This window comes from Salmo salar, chromosome 18 (genome assembly GCF_965601325.2).
Source record: "Salmo salar chromosome 18, fSalSal1, whole genome shotgun sequence".
Classification (NCBI taxonomy): domain Eukaryota; kingdom Metazoa; phylum Chordata; class Actinopteri; order Salmoniformes; family Salmonidae; genus Salmo; species Salmo salar.
Genome location: NC_138308.1, coordinates 37,206,968 through 37,232,661, shown reverse-complemented (window position 1 = coordinate 37,232,661; position 25,694 = coordinate 37,206,968). Strand labels below are relative to the sequence as shown.

Below are 25,694 nucleotides of genomic sequence, written 5' to 3'. Positions count from 1 at the left end.
CTCTTTTTTAGATGTTGTAGAAAGCTAGCTACCTGCAGTAACCCATCAACCCCGTATGGACGATCCACTGAGGTTAACGAATACTGGGGAATAAAATGTAAACGAATTTGTCACACCGTGTGAAAGAAAGGTTTTGAAGTTGGAGGCATATTTACTTCCAGTAGGTGGTGATAGTACACCATTTAAATTGTGTACCAAATGCCATAAAACAATATAGAAGAAGAAGAGGCAGAACGTGAACGGCTAGTGCTTTGGTTTGTTTACGTCGTGAATATAAAATGTCACGATTACAGTTCTTGAATGTGTTTCTTACCGAACGATTAACAGCGGTAGCTATGGAGATATCCGTTGTACTTGAACAACATTTAGGCGAGTACCAGGAAGAAATCTCCCGTTCAAATGAGGAGAACAAACGTCTACAGAGCCTGTTGGATTTGGTTTTCAGCTCCGAAATCAAGTTACAGCGCGAAGGTTTGCAATTATATAATGACACCTCAAAATGCACGAATCATATAGTTACTGTGGGCAACACTTATTGATCAAATACTTATACAAATGTAATCATTATGGGTTTTCTTTCCCCTCCCGCCAGACTCCCAGCAGCTCTCTCTTCTGGTCTCCGAAGAGGCCGTTCCCCCTGAGCAGCAGCACTGTGAGGAGGAGAGTAGCCCCAGTCTGGGGCAGGAGGACCCAGAGCCCACACAGATTAAAGGGGAACAGGAGGACCTCAGGACCAGTCAAGAGGAAGAGCAGCCTCAAGGGCTGGAACCTGATACCAAAGACCTCTTGATCCCTGCCTGTGTGAAAAGTGACTATGAACAGGACCCATCTCTGCCCTCACATCTTGACCAAACCTTGGAGAACAGAGAGAGAGACTCTCAACCCACCAACACAACTGAACAGATCAAAACAGAACCTGATGGAGAGGACTACAGAGTATCAGAACCAACCAGGGACTCTCAGCTCCTCTCTGAAGCCCAGGTAGAAAACATAGAAGAACATGTTGATGGGATGGAGAGACCCATTCCCCCTCCCTTCTCTCCAGACTCCCAGCAGCCCTCTCTCCCTGTCTCTAAAGAGGAGGTTCCCCCAGAGCAGCAGGAGAGAAGCCCCAGGCTGGGTCTGGAGGACCCAGAGCCCACAAAACAAGAGGAACTCTGGACGAATCAGGAGGAACAGCAGCTGGAATCTGACAGCAGAGTATCAGAACCAACCAGGGACTCTCAGCTCATCTCTGCAGTAAATCCAGAATGTTCTGCAGCTCTGGGTGAAAACAGAGTATGTGTTGATGAGGCAGTGGAGATGCTTATTCTCCTTTTCTTCCCTCCAGACTCCCAGCAGCTCTCTCTTCCTGTCTCCGAAGGGGCCGTTCCCCCTGAGCAGCAGCACTGTGAGCAGGAGAGTAGCCCCAGTCTGGGACAGGAGGACCCAGAGCCCACACAGATTAAAGAGGAACAGGAGGACCTCAGGACCAGTCAGGGGGAAGACCAGCCTCAAGGTCTGGAGTCTAAAATCAGAGTTTTAGAACCAACCAGCCTCTGCAGAGTATCAGAACCAATCAGCCTTTGCAGAGTTTTAGAACCAACCAGCCTTTGCAGAGTTTTAGAACCAACCAGCCTCTGCAGAGTATCAGAACCAACCAGCCTCTGCAGAGTTTTAGAACCAACCAGCCTCTGCAGAGTTTTAGAACCAACGTCTGTAGCAAATCCAGACTGTTCTGCAGCTCAGAGTGAAAAGACAGAAGAATACGTTGATGTGCTGGAGAGACCCATTCTACCTTCCTACCCTCCAGAACTCCCTGGCTTTGAAGAGGAGGTTCCCCCTGAGCAGCAAGAGAGGAGCCCCAGTCTGCAGCAGGAGGATCCAGAGCCCAAAAAGGTTAAAGACAAATGGGAGGAATTCAGGACCAGGCAGGAGGAAGAGCAGCTTCACATTGGGCTATCAGAACCAACACACTCTGTAGCAAATCCAGACTGTTCTGAAGCCCAGGTAGAAAACATAGAAGAACATGTTGATGGGATGGAGAGACCCATTCCCCCTCCCTTCTCTCCAGACTCCCAGCAGCCCTCTCTCCCTGTCTCTAAAGAGGAGGTTCCCCCAGAGCAGCAGGAGAGAAGCCCCAGGCTGGGTCTGGAGGACCCAGAGCCCACAAAACAAGAGGAACTCTGGACGAATCAGGAGGAACAGCAGCTGGAATCTGACAGCAGAGTATCAGAACCAACCAGGGACTCTCAGCTCATCTCTGCAGTAAATCCAGAATGTTCTGCAGCTCAGAGTGAAAATGGTAAAGTTCATCAGAGTCCCAGCACTTCTTCAGAACAAGTAAGATTATATTTAATTTATTATTAAACATGTTCAAAGGCACTCAGCACAAAAAAAAGCAGCATTTAATTCCAGAGACTACATGAGATTTTGAAAGCAATAGCAGAAAATGAATACTGAAAAATATAAACATGAATAAATGTAAAGTAATTTAAATATAAAGGATATACATTGTTTAAAATGCTGAACTCTATGACCATATCCAAGTTCCAAAACGGGGATCTCTGCTGTCCGTGAGTTTTCATATTACATTAATCTTTCCTTTTTGTTTCCCCCTTAGGATTCTAGTAATGTGGAATCAAATAAAGCATCTAATTTCTGTAACTGGAGTGACGAAAACATCTCAGTTACAGACAGCAACTCTTCAGACAGTAGCTCCTGCACTAAAGAAGACTCTGAGGCACGTAAACCAGCAAAGAGAACATGCCATTCTAGTGGTGTGCTGAATGAACCATCTGATTTGTCTAACTTATGTGATGAAAACAACCCGGGGACTGAGATCAGCCCTTCAGACGGCAACAAAGACATGAACATCCAAACAGACTCTGGGTCTCATAATCCAGCTAAGAGGATATGTCAGAGGGTGCATAGTGTTGCGGTAGCAAGACGTGGGAGTGGAGAGATGGCCTCCTGTTCCCATCCCAAAGTGCCAGGATCCACTCCAGATTACACCCACTGCATGCACTGTCAAGGTCTGTACATTCAAAAGTCACTATGGAAGCATGTCAGATACTGCCCTCTGAACCCCAATGCTGAAGAACCAAAACCTGGACAAAAGATGAGAATTCAGTCAGCAATGGCGTTTAAGTTGTGTCCTCAACCCGATTACGTCAGCACAGGTCTTTGGAAGATAGTTTGTGGTATGAACTCAAATGTCACACCTTGTAGGTCAGGCTAGCTCTCCAAGTGGATGGTTTGTTACACCTTGTAGGTCAGGCTAGCTCTCCAAGTGGATGGTTTGTTACACCTTGTAGGTCAGGCTAGCTCTCCAAGTGGATGGTTTGTTACACCTTGTAGGTCAGGCTAGCTCTCCAAGTGGATGGTTTGTTACACCTTGTAGGTCAGGCTAGCTCTCCAAGTGGATGGTTTGTTACACCTTGTAGGTCAGGCTAGCTCTCCAAGTGGATGGTTTGTTACACCTTGTAGGTCAGGCTAGCTCTCCAAGTGGATGGTTTGTTATACCTTGTAGGTCAGGCTAGCTCTCCAAGTGGATGGTTTGTTACACCTTGTAGGTCAGGCTAGCTCTCCAAGTGGATGGTTTGTTACACCTTGTAGGTCAGGCTAGCTCTCCAAGTGGATGGTTTGTTACACCTTGTAGGTCAGGCTAGCTCTCCAAGTGGATGGTTTGTTATACCTTGTATATACCTAATAATATTGGATTTTTTATACAGGTAATTGGCCTGGAAATGGTCATGTTTATTTGACCTATTCTTTCTTTTCTTTCTGTTATTTTTGCAATCTTTTCTCAACAGGTCCCCAGCCAACCCCTGTCACACAGGCACCCGGCCAGCCGACCCGTTGCACACGCACCCAGCCGATCCCTGTCGCAGTTGCACCCGGCCAGCCGACCCGTCGCACACGTGCCCAGCCGACCCGTCTCACACGCGCCCAGCCGACCCGTCTCACACGCGCCCAGCCGACCCGTCGCACACGCGCCCAGCCGACCCGTCTCACAGGCGCCCAGCCGACCCGTCGCACAGGCGCCCAGCCGACCCGTCGCACAGGCGCCCAGCCGACCCGTCGCACAGGCGCCCAGCCGACCCGTCGCACAGGCGCCCAGCCGACCCGTCGCACAGGCGCCCAGCCGAGCCGTCGCACAGGCGCCCAGCCGAGCCGTCGCACAGGCGCCCAGCCGAGCCGTCGCACAGGCGCCCAGCCGAGCCGTCGCACAGGCACCCAGCCGAGCCGTCGCACAGGCACCCAGCCGAGCCGTCGCACAGGCACCCAGCCGACCCGAAGAAACGCTGTGAGATTAAAGTGGATCATTGATGAGGTAGCAGCAGTAGAGAAACACATGATGCCGTTCCTGGAAAGAGTAGCCGAGTTCCTGGAAAGAGGGACTGCCTCAAATGCCTCCAGTCAGAACCTGTGGCGCTCAAACACAGAAACCGGTTAGGCATTAAACTCTATGTACATAACAGAATCAAACGGAGACAGAGTACTGCAGGGAATTCAGGGGGCAGCAGCCCTGACCGGGACTCAAACTCAGGTCCAGAGACTGGCAACCCAACACCTTAGCCAAACAAAATGTTATTGTTCTTTGACTCAGTAATTGGTGCCTTCCGGGTGTGCTATAAAGTTCAGAAGTTATGGGCCAAGTTAGAAATCTGTCTGTCAGAAGTTTTACAATGTAAGTTTACTTTTAATCTGTCAATATGCATATTTCAAGACATGGAATGTCGGGGTGCTGTTAGATAACTAATGGGTTGGACAATATTATCTTCCTCACTTATATTGAATTAGATATTACTTAAATACTGCAAGTCAAATTATACTCCAACATTAAGAGAATGGAAGAATCAAACATTTTATTATTTAAATATTGAATACAATCTTTCTACAGACAGAAACAACATAAAATGGCCCCTTTTTTAAACTTGTTTTTCAACCCCTGAGAAACAGACAGTTACTGAAGCGTCCCTGGAGCAGTTTAGTGGTTCTGTGTCTTGCTCAAGGACACAACAGCAGGAGGATACCCAAAAGCCTACCAGAATTGTTCCATTCAGACTTGGGATTGAAAACAGTGACTTTCCAGTTGCAGGTCTGCTTCTAAGGACATGATCAATGAAATGTTACCTGGCTAAAACCATTTACTACAACTACTACATTAAACTGTTTTCCTTAGCTCGCTGACCAACCTAGTGTTGGGCTAAGGTTAGCAAAATTCACAGGTTTTTCAGAAATCCTGGTTGAAATATTCACAGAATCAGAAGGGATTAAGCATGAAATCCAGAATCCTTTATCCAGGATTTCCAGAATAGCTGTGAGTTTTGGGAAAGCTATCAGAATTTTGCAACCCCAGTTGGGCTTTATTAAAGTTACTATTAATGATCATCATCATCATTATTGATAGAGCTAAATACTGCTTCCTACATGGTCACTTTTATGATAGAATTGGGCAGGACTCAGTCATTTTGCCATTATAGAGATACCAATATATATATCATACATCCCAATTTAATGTCTGGTGTATGTCACATTACTCGACAACTTCATTTGGTGTCGAATTAGGGAGATAGCCTTACAATATGTGCCAATGTTACCCTAAATTGATTCGTTTTACTTTCCACAACAGACAGACTACTTTTGTGTGTTTTAGAATGGTTTGTTTTCTCGTGGATGCATTGTCATACACCTGAGAATAGTGGAAAAAGACATTGCCACAATCAAAACAAGGGCTTCATTCAAAAATGGAAATTCAAGACAGTTTATCGAAACATGATTAGTACCATTATTATAACACACAAATACAGTCTCATATCTCCAAAACATCTAGTTTATGTATGAAACCACTGTCATATAATGATCTGTCATGTATTAACTCAAATCTGTTACATTAATAGAGACAGAGCCTTCAGAAGGTATTCGCACCCCTTTACGTTTTTCCACATTTTGTGTTACAGCCTGAATTTAAAATAGATTCAATTGAGATTTGTCACTGACCTACACACAATATCTCATCATGTCAAAGTGGAATTCGTTTTTTAGTTTTTATTTTACAAATTAGATTAGATATTTCATTTTCAATAAATGTGCAAATATTTCTAAAAACATGTTTCCACTTTGTCATTATGGGGTATTGTGTGTAGATGGGTGGGGAAAAACATATTTAATCCAGGATGTTACACAACAAAATGTGGAATAAGTCAAGTGGTATAAATGCTTTCTGAAGGCATTTATACCACTTGACTTATTCCACAGAGAGACAGGAGTTAACATGTTTAGTGGTAGATGATACAGGTCTTAACTTAGACCAAAATGAATGAACCCTTTACAGAACACTTTCGACGACTTGATCACGGCTTTTACACACGCTGATGTAGTCTGTTTTGCTGGCTGGGATAGGGAGGTCCTCCTGACTGACGAGAGACGAACAGAGGTAGGGGCTGCCAGGGGTGCAGAGTGGGTCGATGTAAGACAACTCCCTCTCTCTCTCCTTCCCCTTCCTCCTCTCCGACGCCATGTCAATCTGGAGCTCAAGCTGCTTCCTAGGTCCCCCCGTCCCCATCTTGATTGACGGACGCCTGCTCCGGCTCTGAGACCTCCAGTAGCTATTGCTGTTGTAGGACGGGAGTCCCTCCTTTTTTAGGCGAAAACTCTTCTCTTTCTCCACAAGCATTAGGCCCTGGTCCTCTCCCCCCTCTGTGTCCCCCCTCTTCTCTCCTGGACCCTCGGCCCGCAAGCCTGGTGTAGATTGCGTGCTGTGTTGGTGGGTCATATTCTTCAGTTTCATCTTCTGACTCGTCAGCTGCTGTTGCACTTTGCTCTGCTGCCTGTGGGTGGCGCTGTGGCTGTAGTACACAGACCTGGGCACCGGCCTGGCCTTGAATGCCCTCCTCTCTTTGGCCACCAGGTTCTCCAGTTCCACTTCAATCCTCTGCTCCCTCTTCCTCCTCTCTCTCTCCAGGAAGCTGAACGGTCTCTGGGGTGAGCAGGAGGAGGCCCGTTGGTTGCCACCGCTGACCGAGACATACCGATAATTACTAAAGTTAACTCCGTGGTTACCGGGATTGTAACCGGGTCGCTGGCTGAGGCGGCAGCTGATGACATCGTAGAGCGGCAGGCGAGTGTGGGCGGGCGCCGGCGAGGCCCTGAACTTCATGCCGCACTCCCTCAGCTCGTCCAGCTCCCGGCGCAGCAGCAAGTTCTCCAGCTCCACCTCCGAACGCGTCCTGACCTTAATAACAATAATACATCAATATTACATTAGTTGTATATAGTACTTTTAACCCAAACACCCAGAGGGACATTTGCTCAGCACGTCTGGCATACATATAGTGTATTTATGACACGCAGTACATTCCCTATGGAATGCTATGTTACATTATTAATTCAAGACTCTTTAGGGAACAATACAACTAAACAAAACCTCCTCACCTTCCTCCTCTTCTTCTCCTCCTCCCTCATCATCATCCTGAACGGCTTGGGGACGGTCACAGTCCCCCTGGAGTTATCAGGACCTCTATCCCCCCTATAGCTCTCTCCTCTGGTTCTCCTCCCTGTCTTGCTCAGGTTTCCTCCCTGGTTTCTGCCCTGGCTCTTGGGGCAGCAGCCTCTCAGCTGGAGCTGGATCTGGAGCTGGCTCCTAGATGGTGAAGTAGAGGATGGCTGCTTATGGGCGGTGGTGGTGGTGGTCATACTCTCTGGACAGCAGGACTGACTGTCCCTGTGGGGGAACAATAGTAAAACAAAGCTTCAATTGCAACGTATATCTTCTAGTGAATGCTTTGATGCCTTGTTTCATTTTTTGATGTGATTGACCTTTGGCTCCAAGCACCCTTTCATGTATTTACGCAAGAGGATAAGAGTTGAGCACATTAATTATTTTTGAAAAAATAATTCATACAGTTAAAAACAATTTAATGTATAAAGTACCACAGAGGAAGTCACATTCTCTCTCTTTACCTGAGACTGTTCCTGAGGGGTTTGTCCTTCCTGCTCCAGGCCCTGGGGCTGTGGCTGTCATCTACAATCAGAAAGAGACAAAATAGTGAACTATTAAAAATGTGACCTTGATGGATGGATTGAGTGATTTTGTGTAGACCTACAATGCCTTCAGAAAGTATTCACGCCCCTTTACTTATTCCACATTTTGTTTGTGTAACAGCCTGAATTTAAAATTGAGTTCAGCTTTTTTTTGACACTGTTCTACACACAATACCCCATAATGTCAAAGTGGAATTATGTTTTTTTCACATTTTTTACTAATTCATTAAAATGAAAAGCAGAAATGTCTTGAGTCAATAAATATTCAACCCCTTTGTTATGGCATGCATAAATAAGTTCAGGAGTGCTTAACAATTCACATAAGTTCCATGGACTCACTGTCTGCGATGTGTGGGGTACTAATCATCTCTGTACCCCACACATACAGTTATCTGTAAGGTCCCACAGTCGAGCAGTGAATTTTAAACACAGATTCAACCACAAAGACCAGAGAAGTTTCCCAATGCCTCACAAAGAAGGGCACCTATTGGTAGATGGGTAAAAATTCAAAACCAGACATTGAATATCCTTTAAGCATGGTGAAGTTATTAATAACACTTTGGATGTTGTATCAATACACCCAGTCACTACAACGATACAGGTGTCCTTCCTAACTCAGTTGCCGGAGAGGATGGAAACCTCTCAGGGATTTCACCATGAGGCCAATGGTGACTTTAAAACAGTTACAGAGATGAATGGCTGTAATAGGAGATAACTGAGGATGGATCAACAGCATTGTAGTTACTCCACAATACTAACCTAATTGACAGAGTGAAAAGAAGGAAGCCTGTACAGAATAAAAAATATTCCAAAACATGCATCCTGTTTGCAACAAGTCTTATGTTTGGGGCAAATACAACACATATATTTTTTGCTCCATATTTTCAAGCCTAGTGGTGACTGCATTATGTTATGGGTATGCTTGTAATCATTAAGGATTGGAAGTTTTTCAGGATAAAAAAAAATAAATGAAATAAGCACAGGAAGATAAGCGCAGGAAAATCCTAGTGGAAAACCTGGTTCAGTCTGCTTTCCACCAGACACTGGGAGATGAATTCACCTTTCAGCAGGACAATAACCGAAAACACAACACCAAATCTACACTGGAGTTGCTTACCAAGAAGACATTATACAATCCAGGTGTGCAAAGTTCTTAGAGACTTACAGGTGTGACCGCTGGCAAAGGGGATTCTAACATGTATTGACTCAGGGGTGTGAATACTTATTTAAATGAGATACTGTATTTCTGTATTTAATTTCCAATAAATGTAAAAAGAAAATATTATAAAAACATGTTTTCACTTTGTCATTATGGGGTATTGTGTGTAGATGGGTGAAGATTTTTTTTATTTAATCAATTTTGAATTCAGGCTGTAACACAGCAAAATATGGAATGAGTCAAGGGATTTGAATGCTTTCTGAAGGCACTGTTTATACACAGTACATACATTTATTTTTTAAACGTGACCAGGATTTCACAATAAAGTCAGAAACTTACTGTATTTCCATTTAGTGAACGTTTTGCTGAATTATTTACAAAAATATTGACAACGGTAGGAGAAGATTAGCATATTATGTTACAGCAGGGGACATATTTATGACATGCTGTTTATGGCTCTTTTTCCCACTGACCTCTCTCTTCCAGCAGCAGTTCATAATGGTTATCCTCCTCTCCTCCGTCTCCACCAACACCGTCTCCTGATTGGTCAGACACGTCACTGGACGTCTCCTCGTGGAAGTTATTAAGCTCCTCGTCTGAAAGGATTCTCTGCAGTCGCCTCACTGGCATAGAGCCAGAGCTCTGGCTTTCCGACGCGACACTGAGAGATAGGAGAGATTGAGTACCATTTAAGATGAGCTTTCATTGTTGCTACCATGGAAAAAGTATCAAGCGCATCACGGTTAAAGCCCTCCTTATGATGTGAAACACTAAAATACCGTTTTCAAAAGCACAACAAAACAAACACTGATGTTTTTGTTCCCCCAAATACTACTCTGGACAAAAATATAAATGCAACAATTTCAAAGATTTTACTGAATAACAGTTCATATAAGGAAATCAGTCAAGTGAAATAAATTCATTAGGCGCTAATCTATGGATTTCACATGACTGGGCAGGGGCACAGCCATGGGTGGGCCTGGGAAGGCATAGCCCTCAGCTCATGAAACATGGAATCAACACATTACATGTTGCATTTATATTTTGGTTCAGTATAATAAACACTTCATTTTCCCCTGTCTTGTAAAAAGGTAGCACAAGGTTACATAGCCTACAACTACTTAACTAAAAACTAAATTCCATTTCAAAAGGTACAGTACTAAAAGCCATGATATCAGACCTGGGCTGGAGATCCTGTATGTCTCTGCCCTCTCTCTCCAAACACTTGTGCTCCTCATCGTCCTTCTTGTTGACCTTTGACCTTTTACAGATATACATCTTCTCCAGCTCAGCCATGTTCCTCAGATGGGTTCTCTGCAGCTGCTCCAGCCTCTGGTAGTAGTCCTGGTGGGGGAAGAGGAACACCCACATTTAGGACCAGGATTGAATCCGTTCGCCTGGTTATGCACCTTTTAAAGACAATGTCCCCACGGTCCCGGACACCACATTCATGGTAAACTCTGCATTTGTTGGCTCAATCTGAAATGACCTTCTATGTCAAAGCGCACACTGATTGGATAGAATCCCAACCTTTTGATTCAGACAATCTTTTGACCCTTTTCACACTACCAAGCCAAACCAAACCAAGCCAAACCAAGCCAAAATAACCAAACCAAGCCAAAATAACCAAGCCAAACCAAACCAAGCCAAAATAACCAAACCAAACCAAGCCAAAATAACCAAACCAAACCAAACCAAGCCAAACCAAGCCAAAATAACCAAACCAAGCCAAGCCAAACCAAAATAACCAAACCAAACCAAGCCAAACCAAGCCAAAATAACCAAGCCAAACCAAACCAAACCAAGCCAAACCAAGCCAAGCCAAGCCATAGTAGCTGGAACCGTGCTAGAAAGGATCAGGTAAAGATAAAAATTGCCAGGCCACAGCATTAAAGTTTGGGTTGCTTAAAAGATTGCAAAAACGGCAGCAAAGAATGGAAAATCATTTCACAATGCAAATCACATCGCTTCTTTTACACTACTGTAACATCTTTAGATTTCACTTTTTGGCTCAACAGGAGTTGACGATTTTGCAGCTGAAACAACCAGAGAAAGACAGAAAAAATGAATAGGTTAAATAAACATGACCATTTCCAGGCAAATTACCTGTATAAAAAATCCAATATTATTAGGTATATACAAGGTATAACAAACCATCCACTTGGAGAGCTAGCCTGACCTACAAGGTATAACAAACCATCCACTTGGAGAGCTAGCCTGACCTACAAGGTGTAACAAACCATCCACTTGGAGAGCTAGCCTGACCTACAAGGTGTAACAAACCATCCACTTGGAGAGCTAGCCTGACCTACAAGGTGTAACAAACCATCCACTTGGAGAGCTAGCCTGACCTACAAGGTGTAACAAACCATCCACTTGGAGAGCTAGCCTGACCTACAAGGTGTAACAAACCATCCACTTGGAGAGCTAGCCTGACCTACAAGGTGTAACAAACCATCCACTTGGAGAGCTAGCCTGACCTACAAGGTGTGACATTTGAGTTCATACCACAAACTATCTTCCAAAGACCTGTGCTGACGTAATCGGGTTGAGGACACAACTTAAACGGCATTGCTGACTGAATCCTCATCTTTTGTCCAGGTTTTGGTTCTTCAGCATTGGGGTTCAGAGGGCAGTATCTGACATGCTTCCATAGTGACTTTTGAATGTACAGACCTTGACAGTGCATGCAGTGGGTGTAATCTGGAGTGGATCCTGGCACTTTGGGATGGGAACAGGAGGCCATCTCTCCACTCCCACGTCTTGCTACCGCAACACTATGCACCCTCTGACATATCCTCTTAGCTGGATTATGAGACCCAGAGTCTGTTTGGATGTTCATGTCTTTGTTGCCGTCTGAAGGGCTGATCTCAGTCCCCGGGTTGTTTTCATCACATAAGTTAGACAAATCAGATGGTTCATTCAGCACACCACTAGAATGGCATGTTCTCTTTGCTGGTTTACGTGCCTCAGAGTCTTCTTTAGTGCAGGAGCTACTGTCTGAAGAGTTGCTGTCTGTAACTGAGATGTTTTCGTCACTCCAGTTACAGAAATTAGATGCTTTATTTGATTCCACATTACTAGAATCCTAAGGGGGAAACAAAAAGGAAAGATTAATGTAATATGAAAACTCACGGACAGCAGAGATCCCATTTTGGAACGTAGATATGTTCGTAGAGTTATCATGTTAAACAATGTACAGTGCATTCGGAAAGAGGGTGGCAGGGTAGCCTAGTGGTTAGAGCGTTGGGCTAGTAATCGAAAGTTCAAATCCCCGCGCTGACAAGGTACAAATCTGTCGTTCTGGCAGTTAACCCACTATTCCTAGGCCGTTATTGAAAATAAGAATTTGTTCTTAACTGACTTGCCTAGTTAAAAAAAAGGTTAAAAAAAAAATCTATAAATAAATTCTGACCCCTTGAATTTTTCCCCTTTTTTTAACATTACAGCCTTATTCTAAAATTTGTAAAATACTTTTTCCCCCTCATCAATCTACACACAATACCCCATAATGACAAAGCAAAAACAGGTTTAGAAATTTTAGCAAATGTATAAAAAAAAAGAAACATACCTTATTTACATAAGTATTCAGACCCTTTGCTATGAGACTCGAAATTGTCAGAGCAAAAACCAAGCCATGAGGTCGAAGGAATTGTCCGTAGAGCTCAGAGACAGGATTGCGTTGAGGCAGAGATCTGGGGAATGGTACCAAAACATTTCTGCAGCATTGAAGGTTCCCAAGAACACAGTGGCCTCCATCATTCTTAAATGGAAGAAGTTTGGAACCACTAAGACTCTTCCTAGAGCTGTCCGCCCGGCCAAACTGAGCAATCGGGGGAGAAGGGCCTTGGTCAGGGAGGTGACAAAGAACCCGATGGTCACTCTGACAGAGCTCCTCTGTGGAGATGGGAGAACCTTCCAGAAGGACAACCATCTCTACAGCACTCCACCAATCAGGTCTTTATGGTAGAGTGGCCAGACAGAAGCCACTCCTCAGTAAAAAGCACATGACAGCCACTTGGAGTTTGCCAAAAGACACCTAGACTCTCAGACCATGAGAAACAACATTTTCTGGTCTGATGAAACCAAGATTGAACTCTTTAGCCTGAATGCCAAGCGTCACATCTGGAGGAAACCTGGCACCATCCCTACGGTGACGCATGGTGGTGGCAGGGACTGGAAGACTAGTCAAGATTGAAGGAAAGATGAACAGAGCAAAGTACAGAGAGATCCTTGATGAAAACTTGGTCCAGAGCACTCAGGACCTCAGACTGGGACGAAGGTTCACCTTCCAACAGGACAACAACGCAGGAGTGGCTTCGGGACAAGTCTCTGAATGTCCTTGAGTTGCCCAGCCAGAGCCCGGAATTGAACATCTCAGGACAGACCTGAAAATAGCTGTACAGCGACGCTACCCATCCAATGCGACAGAGCTTGAGAGGATCTGCAGAGAAGAATGGGAGAAACTCCCCAAATACAGGTGTGCCAAGCTTGTAGCATCATCCCCAAGAAGACTCGAGGTTGTAAACGCTGCCAAAGGTGCTTCAACAAAGTACTGCGTAAAAGGACTGAATACTTGTGTATATGTGAATGTGCAAATTTATAAAAACCTGCTTTTGCTTTGTCATTATGGGGTATTGTGTATTGATTGATGAGGGGGGAAAAAACTATTTAATCCATTTTAGAATAAGGCTGTAACGTAACAAAATGTGGAAAAAGGGGTATGAATTCTTTACCAATGCACTGTACGTGGGCCATTCCGTGGGAATGAGACTCAGATTTTTCACATTAAAATGTACACTACATGACCAGAAGTATGTGGACACCTGCTCGTCAAACATCTCATTCCAAAATCCTGAGCATTAATATGGAGTTGGTCCCCCCCTTTTCTGCTATAACAGCCTCCACTCTTCTGGGAAGGCTTTCCACTAGATGTTGGAACATTGCCCGCAGGGACTTGCTTCCATTCAGCCACAAGAGCATGAGTGAGGTCGGGCACTGATATTGGGAGATTAGGCCTGGCTTGCAGTCGGCATTCCATTTCATCCAAAAGGTGTTTGATGGGGTTGAGGTCAGGGCTCTGTGCAGGCCAGTCAAGTTCTTCCACGCCAATCTCGACAAACCATTTCTGTATGGACTTCGCTTTGTGCACGGGGGTATTGTCATGTTGAAACAGGAAAGGGCCTTTCCCAAACTGTTTCCACAAAGTTGGAAGCACAGAATCGTCTAGAATGTCAATGTATGCTGTAGCATTAAGATTTCCCTTCTCTGGAACTAAGGGGCCTAGCCTGAACCATGAAAAACAGCCCCAGACCATTATTCTTCCTTCAGCAAACTTTACAGTTGGCACTATGCATTCGGACAGGTAGCGTTCTCCGGTCATCCGTCAAACCCAGATTTGTCCATCGGACTTCCAGATGGTGAGGCGTGATTCATCACTCCAGAGAACGTGTTTCCACTGCTCCAGAGTCCAATGGTGGCGAACTTTACACCACATGGTGATCTTAGGCTTGTGTGCAGCTGCTCGGCCGTGGAGACTCATTTAAATGAAGCTCCGACGAACAGTTAATTGTGCTGACGTTGCTTCCAGAGGCAGTTTGGAACTTGGTAGTGAGTGTTGCAACCGAGGACAGATGATTTTTAAGCTCTACGCGCTTCAGCACTTGGCGGTCCTGCTCTGTGAACTTGTGTGGCCTACCACTTCGCGGCTGAGCCGTTGTTACTCCTTGACGTTTCCACTTCACAATAACAGCACTTACAGTTGACCGGGCAGCTGTAGCAGGGCACAAATTTGACCAACTGACTTGTTGTAAATGTGGCATCCTATGACGGCGCCACGTTGAAAGTCACTAAGCTCTTCAGTAAGGCCATTCTACTGCCAATGTTTGTCTATGGAGATTGCATGGCAGTGTGCTCGATTTTACACACCTGTCAGCAACGGGTTTAGCTGAAATAGCCGAAGCCACTAATTTAAAGGGGTGTCCACATACTTTGTATATATAGTGCATGTCAAACAAAAAACAATGATTGCAAGGTTAAACAAACCATACAACTACTGTATGCACAAGGACAACCTTGAACAATTTCCACAGAATGTTTTACAAAAACACATTTACTGGAAGACCAGTACAGATAAAACGTTTGGTAACAGAATGACGGTTTGTGCCGTTGGTGCCGTCATTCTGATACCAGAATTTGCATCTACAAAAGTAGTCCTTGTGCATAGAGTTGTATGGTTTGTTTCACTTTGCAATCATTGATTTTTGTTTGACATACATTTAATGACTTTCTCCAACTTGACAGTATTTAGAAGTGTGCTGTTTTTGGTTCACCCAAGGAGTACTATAGACACACATTCTATTTGGTTGAGATTTTGCTTGGGATTTTGCTTGCAAATGTAATGTCCATAACGCTGGAATTGTCCATATACTTTATATTTAAAATGTACTTTAAAATGTATATATTCATGTTCATATTTTTTTTTTTGTATTCATTTTCTGTAAGGAAATTGCTTTCAAAATCTCATGTAATCACTTGGCTGTTTTCTCTACAATTAAATGCTGCCTTTTTGTGCTGTTCTACATGTTTACTAATACATTAAATTAAATATAATCTTACTTGTTCTGAAGAAGTGCTGGGACTCTGATGAACTTTACCATTTTCACTCTGAGCTGCAGAACATTCTGGATTTACTGCAGAGAGGAGCTGAGAGTCCCTGGTTGGTTCTGATACTCTGTAGTCCTCTCCATCAGGTTCTGTTTTGATCTGTTCAGTTGTGTTGGTGGGTTGAGAGTCTCTCTCTCTGTTCTCCAAGGTTTGGTCAAGATGTGAGGGCAGAGATGGGTCCTGTTCATAGTCACTTTTCACACAGGCAGGGATCAAGAGGTCTTTGGTATCAGGTTCCAGCCCTTGAGGCTGCTCTTCCTCTTGACTGGTCCTGAGGTCCTCCTGTTCCCCTTTAATCTGTGTGGGCTCTGGGTCCTCCTGCCCCAGACTGGGGCTACTCTCCTCCTCACAGTGCTGCTGCTCAGGGGGAACGGCCTCTTCGGAGACCGGAAGAGAGAGCTGCTGGGAGTCTGGAGGGAAGAAAAGGAAAACAAATCAAATCAGAGTTTATTCACGTACAGCAGGATACAGCAGGTGTAAACAGTACCGCGAAACGCCTGACTGCAAGCTCTTCCTTAACAATGCAGTTCAGAGGCTGGTGTGAGGTGCTATAGGAGCAATCAACGGAACTGAGTCCAACGTGGATTCTATATGATTAATACTGTTCCATTTATTCCATTCCAGCCATTACAATAAGCCCATCCTCCTAAAACTCCTCCCACCAGCCTCCTCTGATGCAGTTATACTGGTCATATAAAATGTAATACACGAGAATAAAAAAAAAGAAATGGGGGTGATAGGTTGAAGATACTGTATCCCTGGAAAAAGGATGTTTCTATCACCCTGCTGAGGCGCATGACACACACACACACACACACACACACACACACACACACACACACACACACACACACACGATGCTTGTTGTTCCCTCTGGCTAGTGATCTGTGTGATCTTCAGACCTGGGTTGAAATACTATGTGAAATAATTTCCATACTGAGTTAAACAGATGAGACTGAGTGGAGAGTTAGTACAGAACCCAGACTCACTGTGGCTAGAATAGAGATACTGTCAGGTCAATAAAAGGCTTTTAGATTTTAAAGATGTATACAGTCCTATAGACTCTCACAGCAGGGTTCACTCACATTGAACCCTAACCATTCCAATGTATTTAATAGAATAAAAAAACACCAAAATAAAAAAAACTATATTTATGGAAGTGGTGATTTTGCAAGGTTACTACAGGAAACATGCTTGTTTGGGTCCCCCGGGTGTGGAGACAGACGGGTTAATATACTGCAGTCTAACTGTGTGTGTGAATGACTAAATGAGAATAATTATTTTCCCACAGTAACTATTATTACAAACCTGCTCGATGTAACTTGATTTCCGGGTGGAAAACCAAATCCAACAGCCTCTGTAGACGTTTGTTCTCCTCCTTCGAACGGGAGATTTCTACCTGGTACTCGACTATCTTTTTTTTCAAAGACAGACGATATCTCCACAGCAGCCGCTATTAATCGCTGCGTAAGAAACGTATTCAACTCCATCTGTAATTTGGGAATTTTAGGGTCTGTAGAGCCACATGTCAACGAGGAAAATAAACCAACGATCTAGCTATTCACTTCCTGTTTTAGTTCTTCTTCGTCTTCTTCTTCTTCTTTGGGATTGGTTGTCGGATTGCATCCAACTTTAAGGTGCATACACCGCCATCTACTGTAGTGGTGTGTGACGCCATTCACGGCCTACCTACATTACATTCTTTGATACAATAATACAATATTGGGAAAAAGGGAAATTGCCACCCATTCCACTATTGAACCCTATCTAGTCCAACTCTAAACCAATGTGTTGAGAAGACATAACCCTAGCTCTCCCCCTGCAGCTGTTCTGCAGTACATCCTCGCAATCCCAAGTACTTCTCTACCACTGCCACCACAATCTCTATTTTCTGTGACTTTCAATTCATTTCTGTAGTACAATTGACAACCACCGCTATAAATGCTAAAAAGCCAACCTTACAAGCAAATTTTCTTCCCATCACGGTCTCTTGATCTCTGCCGATTCACAGGAATCCCCCCATGTTCCTCTACCACTCTCTTCCCTGCTTCAGCATAGACACTTCCTGTACTACTGTAACTAAGGCAACCTCAATCTGCCATTCTCTCACCAGACATCTCCCATCTCCAGCCCCATGATCACCCCCACAACTTTTCACATCATACAGGTTTCTCCGATCAAATAGCCTAACCCAAATAGAGCTCAATCAAATACAAAATGCACTGTCATGTTAACAAACAACATATCCTAAAAACAGGACAGGTCAATGTAAAATGGACAATATGGAATGGACAATCACAACCGTTGTCCAGGAGTTTCATCCCATTGTCATGATCAGTGGTTTCAAGTTTGTATCTGTACATTTTTGACAAGCTGATCATAGCGAAAAATAAAATACTTCTGCATTTCTCGCTGTGTAAACACATTGCAATAGGCTCCTAAAACTCCTGATAAAGTTGGGTAGCTGATATTCAGAGTTTAAATAGCCAAATGTATTAGCCACAGGAAACAGGACTAATAAAGCCAACGCAATGGCCTGTTTTACAAAACGGTGGGCCTACCACATCGAAGGGCATTCATAAAATTCCATTGCAGGCCGTCATGGTGGGCTACACCCCAGTAAGCACAAACCGACACATTTTGGACATCTTTTTTTGGTCCTGTCCGGACTTTTTGATGTTTTGCAAATGATTGGCTTACCACATAGATGGGCATTCATAACATTACATTTTAGGCAACACTGTAGGCTACACCCCAGTAAGCACGGACCGACGTCGACACCTTCTGGATGTCTTTTTTTGGTGCTGTTCCCGGACCGGCCTTCAGTTCCACGGACATTGGTTTTTGGTCCGGTCTGGAACAAATCTGAACCATTCATAGACATCTTTCTTTGGTCCAGATTTTGTCCGGTCTAGAGAAGCCTTGATTTGGCCAAAACATAGACGTCTATAAATTACTTATTTTCAACTTTCATTCATAGCCAAAAATGAGCCTGATTTGAACATGAGCCTGATTTCAATGTCCAGAAAAGATGCCTTTTCACTGTCCTGGAAAATACATTTTCCCCTTTCATTCTGAACTTCAACGTCTTCAAAATACATATTTTAGACGGCATTTTATGTTCTCGCCAATGGCAGCAGAACGGCAAGGACCGGCCCTCCTGGTGACGACTCTGCATCAAAACTCAGCATGACACATCATTCTTCGTTTTCCCACCGGATCTACGTCTCATCAAACGGCAGTCGTCACAGACACTGGGGATCTTCAATTTCAACTGCTCCTCCTCAACACTTAATCAAATCAAATGTTATTGGTCACATACACATGGTTCGCAGATGTTATTGCGAGTGTAGAGGAATGCTTGTGCTTCTAGTTCCGACAGTGCAGTAATATCTAACAAGTAATCTAACAATTCCACAACAACTACCTTATACACACAAATCTAAGTAAAGGGGTGTAATAAGAACATATAAATATATGGATGAGTGATGACCGAGCGGCATAGGCAAGATGCAATAGATGGTATAAAATACAGTATATACATATGAGATGAGTGATGTAAGATAGGTAAACATTATTAAAGTGGCATTATTAAAGAGACTTGTGATCTATTTATTAAAGTGGCCAATGATTTTGCTTCTTCTTTTTATTATTGTTTGGTGTTTTGGAACCAAACTTCAATGTTGCACTTCCGTCACCTACTAGAAGTACGCTTCCTGTGCTCTTTTTTAGATGTTGTAGAAAGCTAGCTACCTGCAGTAACCCATCAACCCCGTATGGACGATCCACTGAGGTTAACGAATACTGGGGAATAAAATGTAAACGAATTTGTCACACCGTGTGAAAGAAAGGTTTTGAAGTTGGAGGCATATTTACTTCCAGTAGGTGGTGATAGTACACCATTTAAATTGTGTACCAAATGCCATAAAACAATATAGAAGAAGAAGAGGCAGAACGTGAACGGCTAGTGCTTTGGTTTGTTTACGTCGTGAATATAAAATGTCACGATTACAGTTCTTGAATGTGTTTCTTACCGAACGATTAACAGCGGTAGCTATGGAGATATCCGTTGTACTTGAACAACATTTAGGCGAGTACCAGGAAGAAATCTCCCGTTCAAATGAGGAGAACAAACGTCTACAGAGCCTGTTGGATTTGGTTTTCAGCTCCGAAATCAAGTTACAGCGCGAAGGTTTGCAATTATATAATGACACCTCAAAATGCACGAATCATATAGTTACTGTGGGCAACACTTATTGATCAAATACTTATACAAATGTAATCATTATGGGTTTTCTTTCCCCTCCCGCCAGACTCCCAGCAGCTCTCTCTTCTGGTCTCCGAAGAGGCCGTTCCCCCTGAGCAGCAGCACTGTGAGGAGGAGAGTAGCCCCAGTCTGGGGCAGGAGGACCCAGAGCCCACACAGATTAAAGGGGAACAGGAGGACCTCAGGACCAGTCAAGAGGAAGAGCAGCCTCAAGGGCTGGAACCTGATACCAAAGACCTCTTGATCCCTGCCTGTGTGAAAAGTGACTATGAACAGGACCCATCTCTGCCCTCACATCTTGACCAAACCTTGGAGAACAGAGAGAGAGACTCTCAACCCACCAACACAACTGAACAGATCAAAACAGAACCTGATGGAGAGGACTACAGAGTATCAGAACCAACCAGGGACTCTCAGCTCCTCTCTGAAGCCCAGGTAGAAAACATAGAAGAACATGTTGATGGGATGGAGAGACCCATTCCCCCTCCCTTCTCTCCAGACTCCCAGCAGCCCTCTCTCCCTGTCTCTAAAGAGGAGGTTCCCCCAGAGCAGCAGGAGAGAAGCCCCAGGCTGGGTCTGGAGGACCCAGAGCCCACAAAACAAGAGGAACTCTGGACGAATCAGGAGGAACAGCAGCTGGAATCTGACAGCAGAGTATCAGAACCAACCAGGGACTCTCAGCTCATCTCTGCAGTAAATCCAGAATGTTCTGCAGCTCTGGGTGAAAACAGAGTATGTGTTGATGAGGCAGTGGAGATGCTTATTCTCCTTTTCTTCCCTCCAGACTCCCAGCAGCTCTCTCTTCCTGTCTCCGAAGGGGCCGTTCCCCCTGAGCAGCAGCACTGTGAGCAGGAGAGTAGCCCCAGTCTGGGACAGGAGGACCCAGAGCCCACACAGATTAAAGAGGAACAGGAGGACCTCAGGACCAGTCAGGGGGAAGACCAGCCTCAAGGTCTGGAGTCTAAAATCAGAGTTTTAGAACCAACCAGCCTCTGCAGAGTATCAGAACCAATCAGCCTTTGCAGAGTTTTAGAACCAACCAGCCTTTGCAGAGTTTTAGAACCAACCAGCCTCTGCAGAGTATCAGAACCAACCAGCCTCTGCAGAGTTTTAGAACCAACCAGCCTCTGCAGAGTTTTAGAACCAACGTCTGTAGCAAATCCAGACTGTTCTGCAGCTCAGAGTGAAAAGACAGAAGAATACGTTGATGTGCTGGAGAGACCCATTCTACCTTCCTACCCTCCAGAACTCCCTGGCTTTGAAGAGGAGGTTCCCCCTGAGCAGCAAGAGAGGAGCCCCAGTCTGCAGCAGGAGGATCCAGAGCCCAAAAAGGTTAAAGACAAATGGGAGGAATTCAGGACCAGGCAGGAGGAAGAGCAGCTTCACATTGGGCTATCAGAACCAACACACTCTGTAGCAAATCCAGACTGTTCTGAAGCCCAGGTAGAAAACATAGAAGAACATGTTGATGGGATGGAGAGACCCATTCCCCCTCCCTTCTCTCCAGACTCCCAGCAGCCCTCTCTCCCTGTCTCTAAAGAGGAGGTTCCCCCAGAGCAGCAGGAGAGAAGCCCCAGGCTGGGTCTGGAGGACCCAGAGCCCACAAAACAAGAGGAACTCTGGACGAATCAGGAGGAACAGCAGCTGGAATCTGACAGCAGAGTATCAGAACCAACCAGGGACTCTCAGCTCATCTCTGCAGTAAATCCAGAATGTTCTGCAGCTCAGAGTGAAAATGGTAAAGTTCATCAGAGTCCCAGCACTTCTTCAGAACAAGTAAGATTATATTTAATTTATTATTAAACATGTTCAAAGGCACTCAGCACAAAAAAAAGCAGCATTTAATTCCAGAGACTACATGAGATTTTGAAAGCAATAGCAGAAAATGAATACTGAAAAATATAAACATGAATAAATGTAAAGTAATTTAAATATAAAGGATATACATTGTTTAAAATGCTGAACTCTATGACCATATCCAAGTTCCAAAACGGGGATCTCTGCTGTCCGTGAGTTTTCATATTACATTAATCTTTCCTTTTTGTTTCCCCCTTAGGATTCTAGTAATGTGGAATCAAATAAAGCATCTAATTTCTGTAACTGGAGTGACGAAAACATCTCAGTTACAGACAGCAACTCTTCAGACAGTAGCTCCTGCACTAAAGAAGACTCTGAGGCACGTAAACCAGCAAAGAGAACATGCCATTCTAGTGGTGTGCTGAATGAACCATCTGATTTGTCTAACTTATGTGATGAAAACAACCCGGGGACTGAGATCAGCCCTTCAGACGGCAACAAAGACATGAACATCCAAACAGACTCTGGGTCTCATAATCCAGCTAAGAGGATATGTCAGAGGGTGCATAGTGTTGCGGTAGCAAGACGTTGGGAGTGGAGAGATGGCCTCCTGTTCCCATCCCAAAGTGCCAGGATCCACTCCAGATTACACCCACTGCATGCACTGTCAAGGTCTGTACATTCAAAAGTCACTATGGAAGCATGTCAGATACTGCCCTCTGAACCCCAATGCTGAAGAGAACCAAAACCTGGACAAAAGATGAGAATTCAGTCAGCAATGGCGTTTAAGTTGTGTCCTCAACCCGATTACGTCAGCACAGGTCTTTGGAAGATAGTTTGTGGTATGAACTCAAATGTCACACCTTGTAGGTCAGGCTAGCTCTCCAAGTGGATGGTTTGTTACATCCTTGTAGGTCAGGCTAGCTCTCCAAGTGGATGGTTTGTTACACCTTGTAGGTCAGGCTAGCTCTCCAAGTGGATGGTTTGTTACACCTTGTAGGTCAGGCTAGCTCTCCAAGTGGATGGTTTGTTACACCTTGTAGGTCAGGCTAGCTCTCCAAGTGGATGGTTTGTTACACCTTGTAGGTCAGGCTAGCTCTCCAAGTGGATGGTTTGTTACACCTTGTAGGTCAGGCTAGCTCTCCAAGTGGATGGTTTGTTATACCTTGTAGGTCAGGCTAGCTCTCCAAGTGGATGGTTTGTTACACCTTGTAGGTCAGGCTAGCTCTCCAAGTGGATGGTTTGTTACACCTTGTAGGTCAGGCTAGCTCTCCAAGTGGATGGTTTTGTTACACCTTGTAGGTCAGGCTAGCTCTCCAAGTGGGATGGTTTGTTATGTACCCTTGTATATACCTAATAATATTGGATTTTTTATACAGGTAATTGGCCTGGAAATGGTCATGTTTATTTGACCTATTCTTTCTTTTCTTTCTGTTATTTTTGCAATCTTTTCTACACAGACACAGGTCCCCAGCCAACCCCTGTCACACAGGCACCCCGGCCAGCCGACCCGTGTGCACACGCACCCAGCCGATCCCCTGTCGCAGTTGCACCCGGCCAGCCGACCCGTCGCGACACGTGCCCAGCCGACCCCGTCTCACACGCGCCCAGCCGACCCGTCTCACACGCGCCCAGCCGACCCGTCGCACACGCGCCCAGCCGACCCGTCTCACAGGCGCCCAGCCGACCCGGTCGCACAGGCGCCCAGCCGACCCGTCGCACAGGCGCCCCAGCCGACCCGTCGCACAGGCGCCCAGCCGACCCGTCGCACAGGCGCCCAGCCGACCCGTCGCACAGGCGCCCAGCCGAGCCGTCGCACAGGCGCCCAGGCCGAGCCGGTCGCACAGGCGCCCAGCCCGAGCCGTCGCACAGGGCGCCCAGCCGAGCCGTCGCACAGGCACCCAGCCGAGCCGTCGCACAGGCACCCAGCCGAGCCGTCGCACAGGCACCCAGCCGACCCGAAGAAACGCTGTGAGATTAAAGTGGATCATTGATGAGGTAGCAGCAGTAGAGAAACACATGATGCCGTTCCTGGAAAGAGTAGCCGAGTTCCTGGAAAGAGGGACTGCCTCAAATGCCTCCAGTCAGAACCTGTGGCGCTCAAACACAGAAACCGGTTAGGCATTAAACTCTATGTACATAACAGAATCAAACGGAGACAGAGTACTGCAGGGAATTCAGGGGGCAGCAGCCCTGACCGGGACTCAAACTCAGGTCCAGAGACTGGCAACCCAACACCTTAGCCAAACAAAATGTTATTGTTCTTTGACTCAGTAATTGGTGCCTTCCGGGTGTGCTATAAAGTTCAGAAGTTATGGGCCAAGTTAGAAATCTGTCTGTCAGAAGTTTTACAATGTAAGTTTACTTTTAATCTGTCAATATGCATATTTCAAGACATGGAATGTCGGGGTGCTGTTAGATAACTAATGGGTTGGACAATATTATCTTCCTCACTTATATTGAATTAGATATTACTTAAATACTGCAAGTCAAATTATACTCCAACATTAAGAGAATGGAAGAATCAAACATTTTATTATTTAAATATTGAATACAATCTTTCTACAGACAGAAACAACATAAAATGGCCCCTTTTTTAAACTTGTTTTTCAACCCCTGAGAAACAGACAGTTACTGAAGCGTCCCTGGAGCAGTTTAGTGGTTCTGTGTCTTGCTCAAGGACACAACAGCAGGAGGATACCCAAAAGCCTACCAGAATTGTTCCATTCAGACTTGGGATTGAAAACAGTGACTTTCCAGTTGCAGGTCTGCTTCTAAGGACATGATCAATGAAATGTTACCTGGCTAAAACCATTTACTACAACTACTACATTAAACTGTTTTCCTTAGCTCGCTGACCAACCTAGTGTTGGGCTAAGGTTAGCAAAATTCACAGGTTTTTCAGAAATCCTGGTTGAAATATTCACAGAATCAGAAGGGATTAAGCATGAAATCCAGAATCCTTTATCCAGGATTTCCAGAATAGCTGTGAGTTTTGGGAAAGCTATCAGAATTTTGCAACCCCAGTTGGGCTTTATTAAAGTTACTATTAATGATCATCATCATCATTATTGATAGAGCTAAATACTGCTTCCTACATGGTCACTTTTATGATAGAATTGGGCAGGACTCAGTCATTTTGCCATTATAGAGATACCAATATATATATCATACATCCCAATTTAATGTCTGGTGTATGTCACATTACTCGACAACTTCATTTGGTGTCGAATTAGGGAGATAGCCTTACAATATGTGCCAATGTTACCCTAAATTGATTCGTTTTACTTTCCACAACAGACAGACTACTTTTGTGTGTTTTAGAATGGTTTGTTTTCTCGTGGATGCATTGTCATACACCTGAGAATAGTGGAAAAAGACATTGCCACAATCAAAACAAGGGCTTCATTCAAAAATGGAAATTCAAGACAGTTTATCGAAACATGATTAGTACCATTATTATAACACACAAATACAGTCTCATATCTCCAAAACATCTAGTTTATGTATGAAACCACTGTCATATAATGATCTGTCATGTATTAACTCAACTCTGTTACATTAATAGAGACAGAGCCTTCAGAAGGTATTCGCACCCCTTTACGTTTTTCCACATTTTGTGTTACAGCCTGAATTTAAAATAGATTCAATTGAGATTTGTCACTGACCTACACACAATATCTCATCATGTCAAAGTGGAATTCGTTTTTTAGTTTTTATTTTACAAATTAGATTAGATATTTCATTTTCAATAAATGTGCAAATATTTCTAAAAAC

At 44.5% G+C, this 25,694-nt stretch overlaps 3 protein-coding genes across 3 annotated transcripts; 2 read left to right on the top strand and 1 right to left on the bottom strand.

Moving 5' to 3' along the window:
* LOC145861741 (uncharacterized) lies at positions 1-5,374 on the top strand. Its single transcript, XM_082964946.1, has 4 exons — positions 1-471; positions 593-2,322; positions 2,603-3,014; positions 3,795-5,374. Exons 1-4 carry the CDS (start codon positions 279-281, stop codon positions 4,436-4,438), a joined length of 2,979 nt encoding a protein of 992 aa, XP_082821072.1. The 5' UTR covers positions 1-278; the 3' UTR covers positions 4,439-5,374.
* LOC106577292 (uncharacterized) lies at positions 4,831-18,691 on the bottom strand. The gene is made up of 8 exons (XM_082964541.1): positions 18,623-18,691; positions 17,162-17,306; positions 15,806-16,263; positions 10,368-10,531; positions 9,661-9,848; positions 7,948-8,008; positions 7,420-7,708; positions 4,831-7,219 (listed from the first exon to the last, which is right to left on the bottom strand). Exons 1-8 carry the CDS (start codon positions 18,689-18,691, stop codon positions 6,314-6,316), a joined length of 2,280 nt encoding a protein of 759 aa, XP_082820667.1. The 3' UTR covers positions 4,831-6,313.
* Positions 18,692-19,574: 883 nt separating this feature from the next.
* LOC145861689 (uncharacterized) lies at positions 19,575-24,038 on the top strand. The gene is made up of 4 exons (XM_082964540.1): positions 19,575-20,045; positions 20,167-21,896; positions 22,177-22,589; positions 23,384-24,038. Exons 1-4 carry the CDS (start codon positions 19,853-19,855, stop codon positions 24,036-24,038), a joined length of 2,991 nt encoding a protein of 996 aa, XP_082820666.1. The 5' UTR covers positions 19,575-19,852.
* The last annotated feature ends 1,656 nt before the right edge of the window (positions 24,039-25,694 follow it).

Coding starts and splice junctions, on each gene's coding strand:
- LOC145861741 (XM_082964946.1), top strand. CDS start 279: ATGTCACGATTACAGTTCTTGAATGTGTTTCTTACCGAACGATTAACA. Junction 472..592: donor AATCAAGTTACAGCGCGAAG/GTTTGCAATTAT, acceptor CCCTCCCGCCAG/ACTCCCAGCAGCTCTCTCTT. Junction 2,323..2,602: donor CCAGCACTTCTTCAGAACAA/GTAAGATTATAT, acceptor TTTCCCCCTTAG/GATTCTAGTAATGTGGAATC.
- LOC145861689 (XM_082964540.1), top strand. CDS start 19,853: ATGTCACGATTACAGTTCTTGAATGTGTTTCTTACCGAACGATTAACA. Junction 21,897..22,176: donor CCAGCACTTCTTCAGAACAA/GTAAGATTATAT, acceptor TTTCCCCCTTAG/GATTCTAGTAATGTGGAATC. Junction 22,590..23,383: donor CCACTGCATGCACTGTCAAG/GTCTGTACATTC, acceptor ACACAGACACAG/GTCCCCAGCCAACCCCTGTC.
- LOC106577292 (XM_082964541.1), bottom strand. CDS start 18,691: ATGTCCGTGGAACTGAAGGCCGGTCCGGGAACAGCACCAAAAAAAGAC. Junction 17,307..18,622: donor TCCAGAAGGTGTCGACGTCG/GTCCGTGCTTAC, acceptor AGCGATTAATAG/CGGCTGCTGTGGAGATATCG. Junction 16,264..17,161: donor AATCAAGTTACATCGAGCAG/GTTTGTAATAAT, acceptor TCTTCCCTCCAG/ACTCCCAGCAGCTCTCTCTT.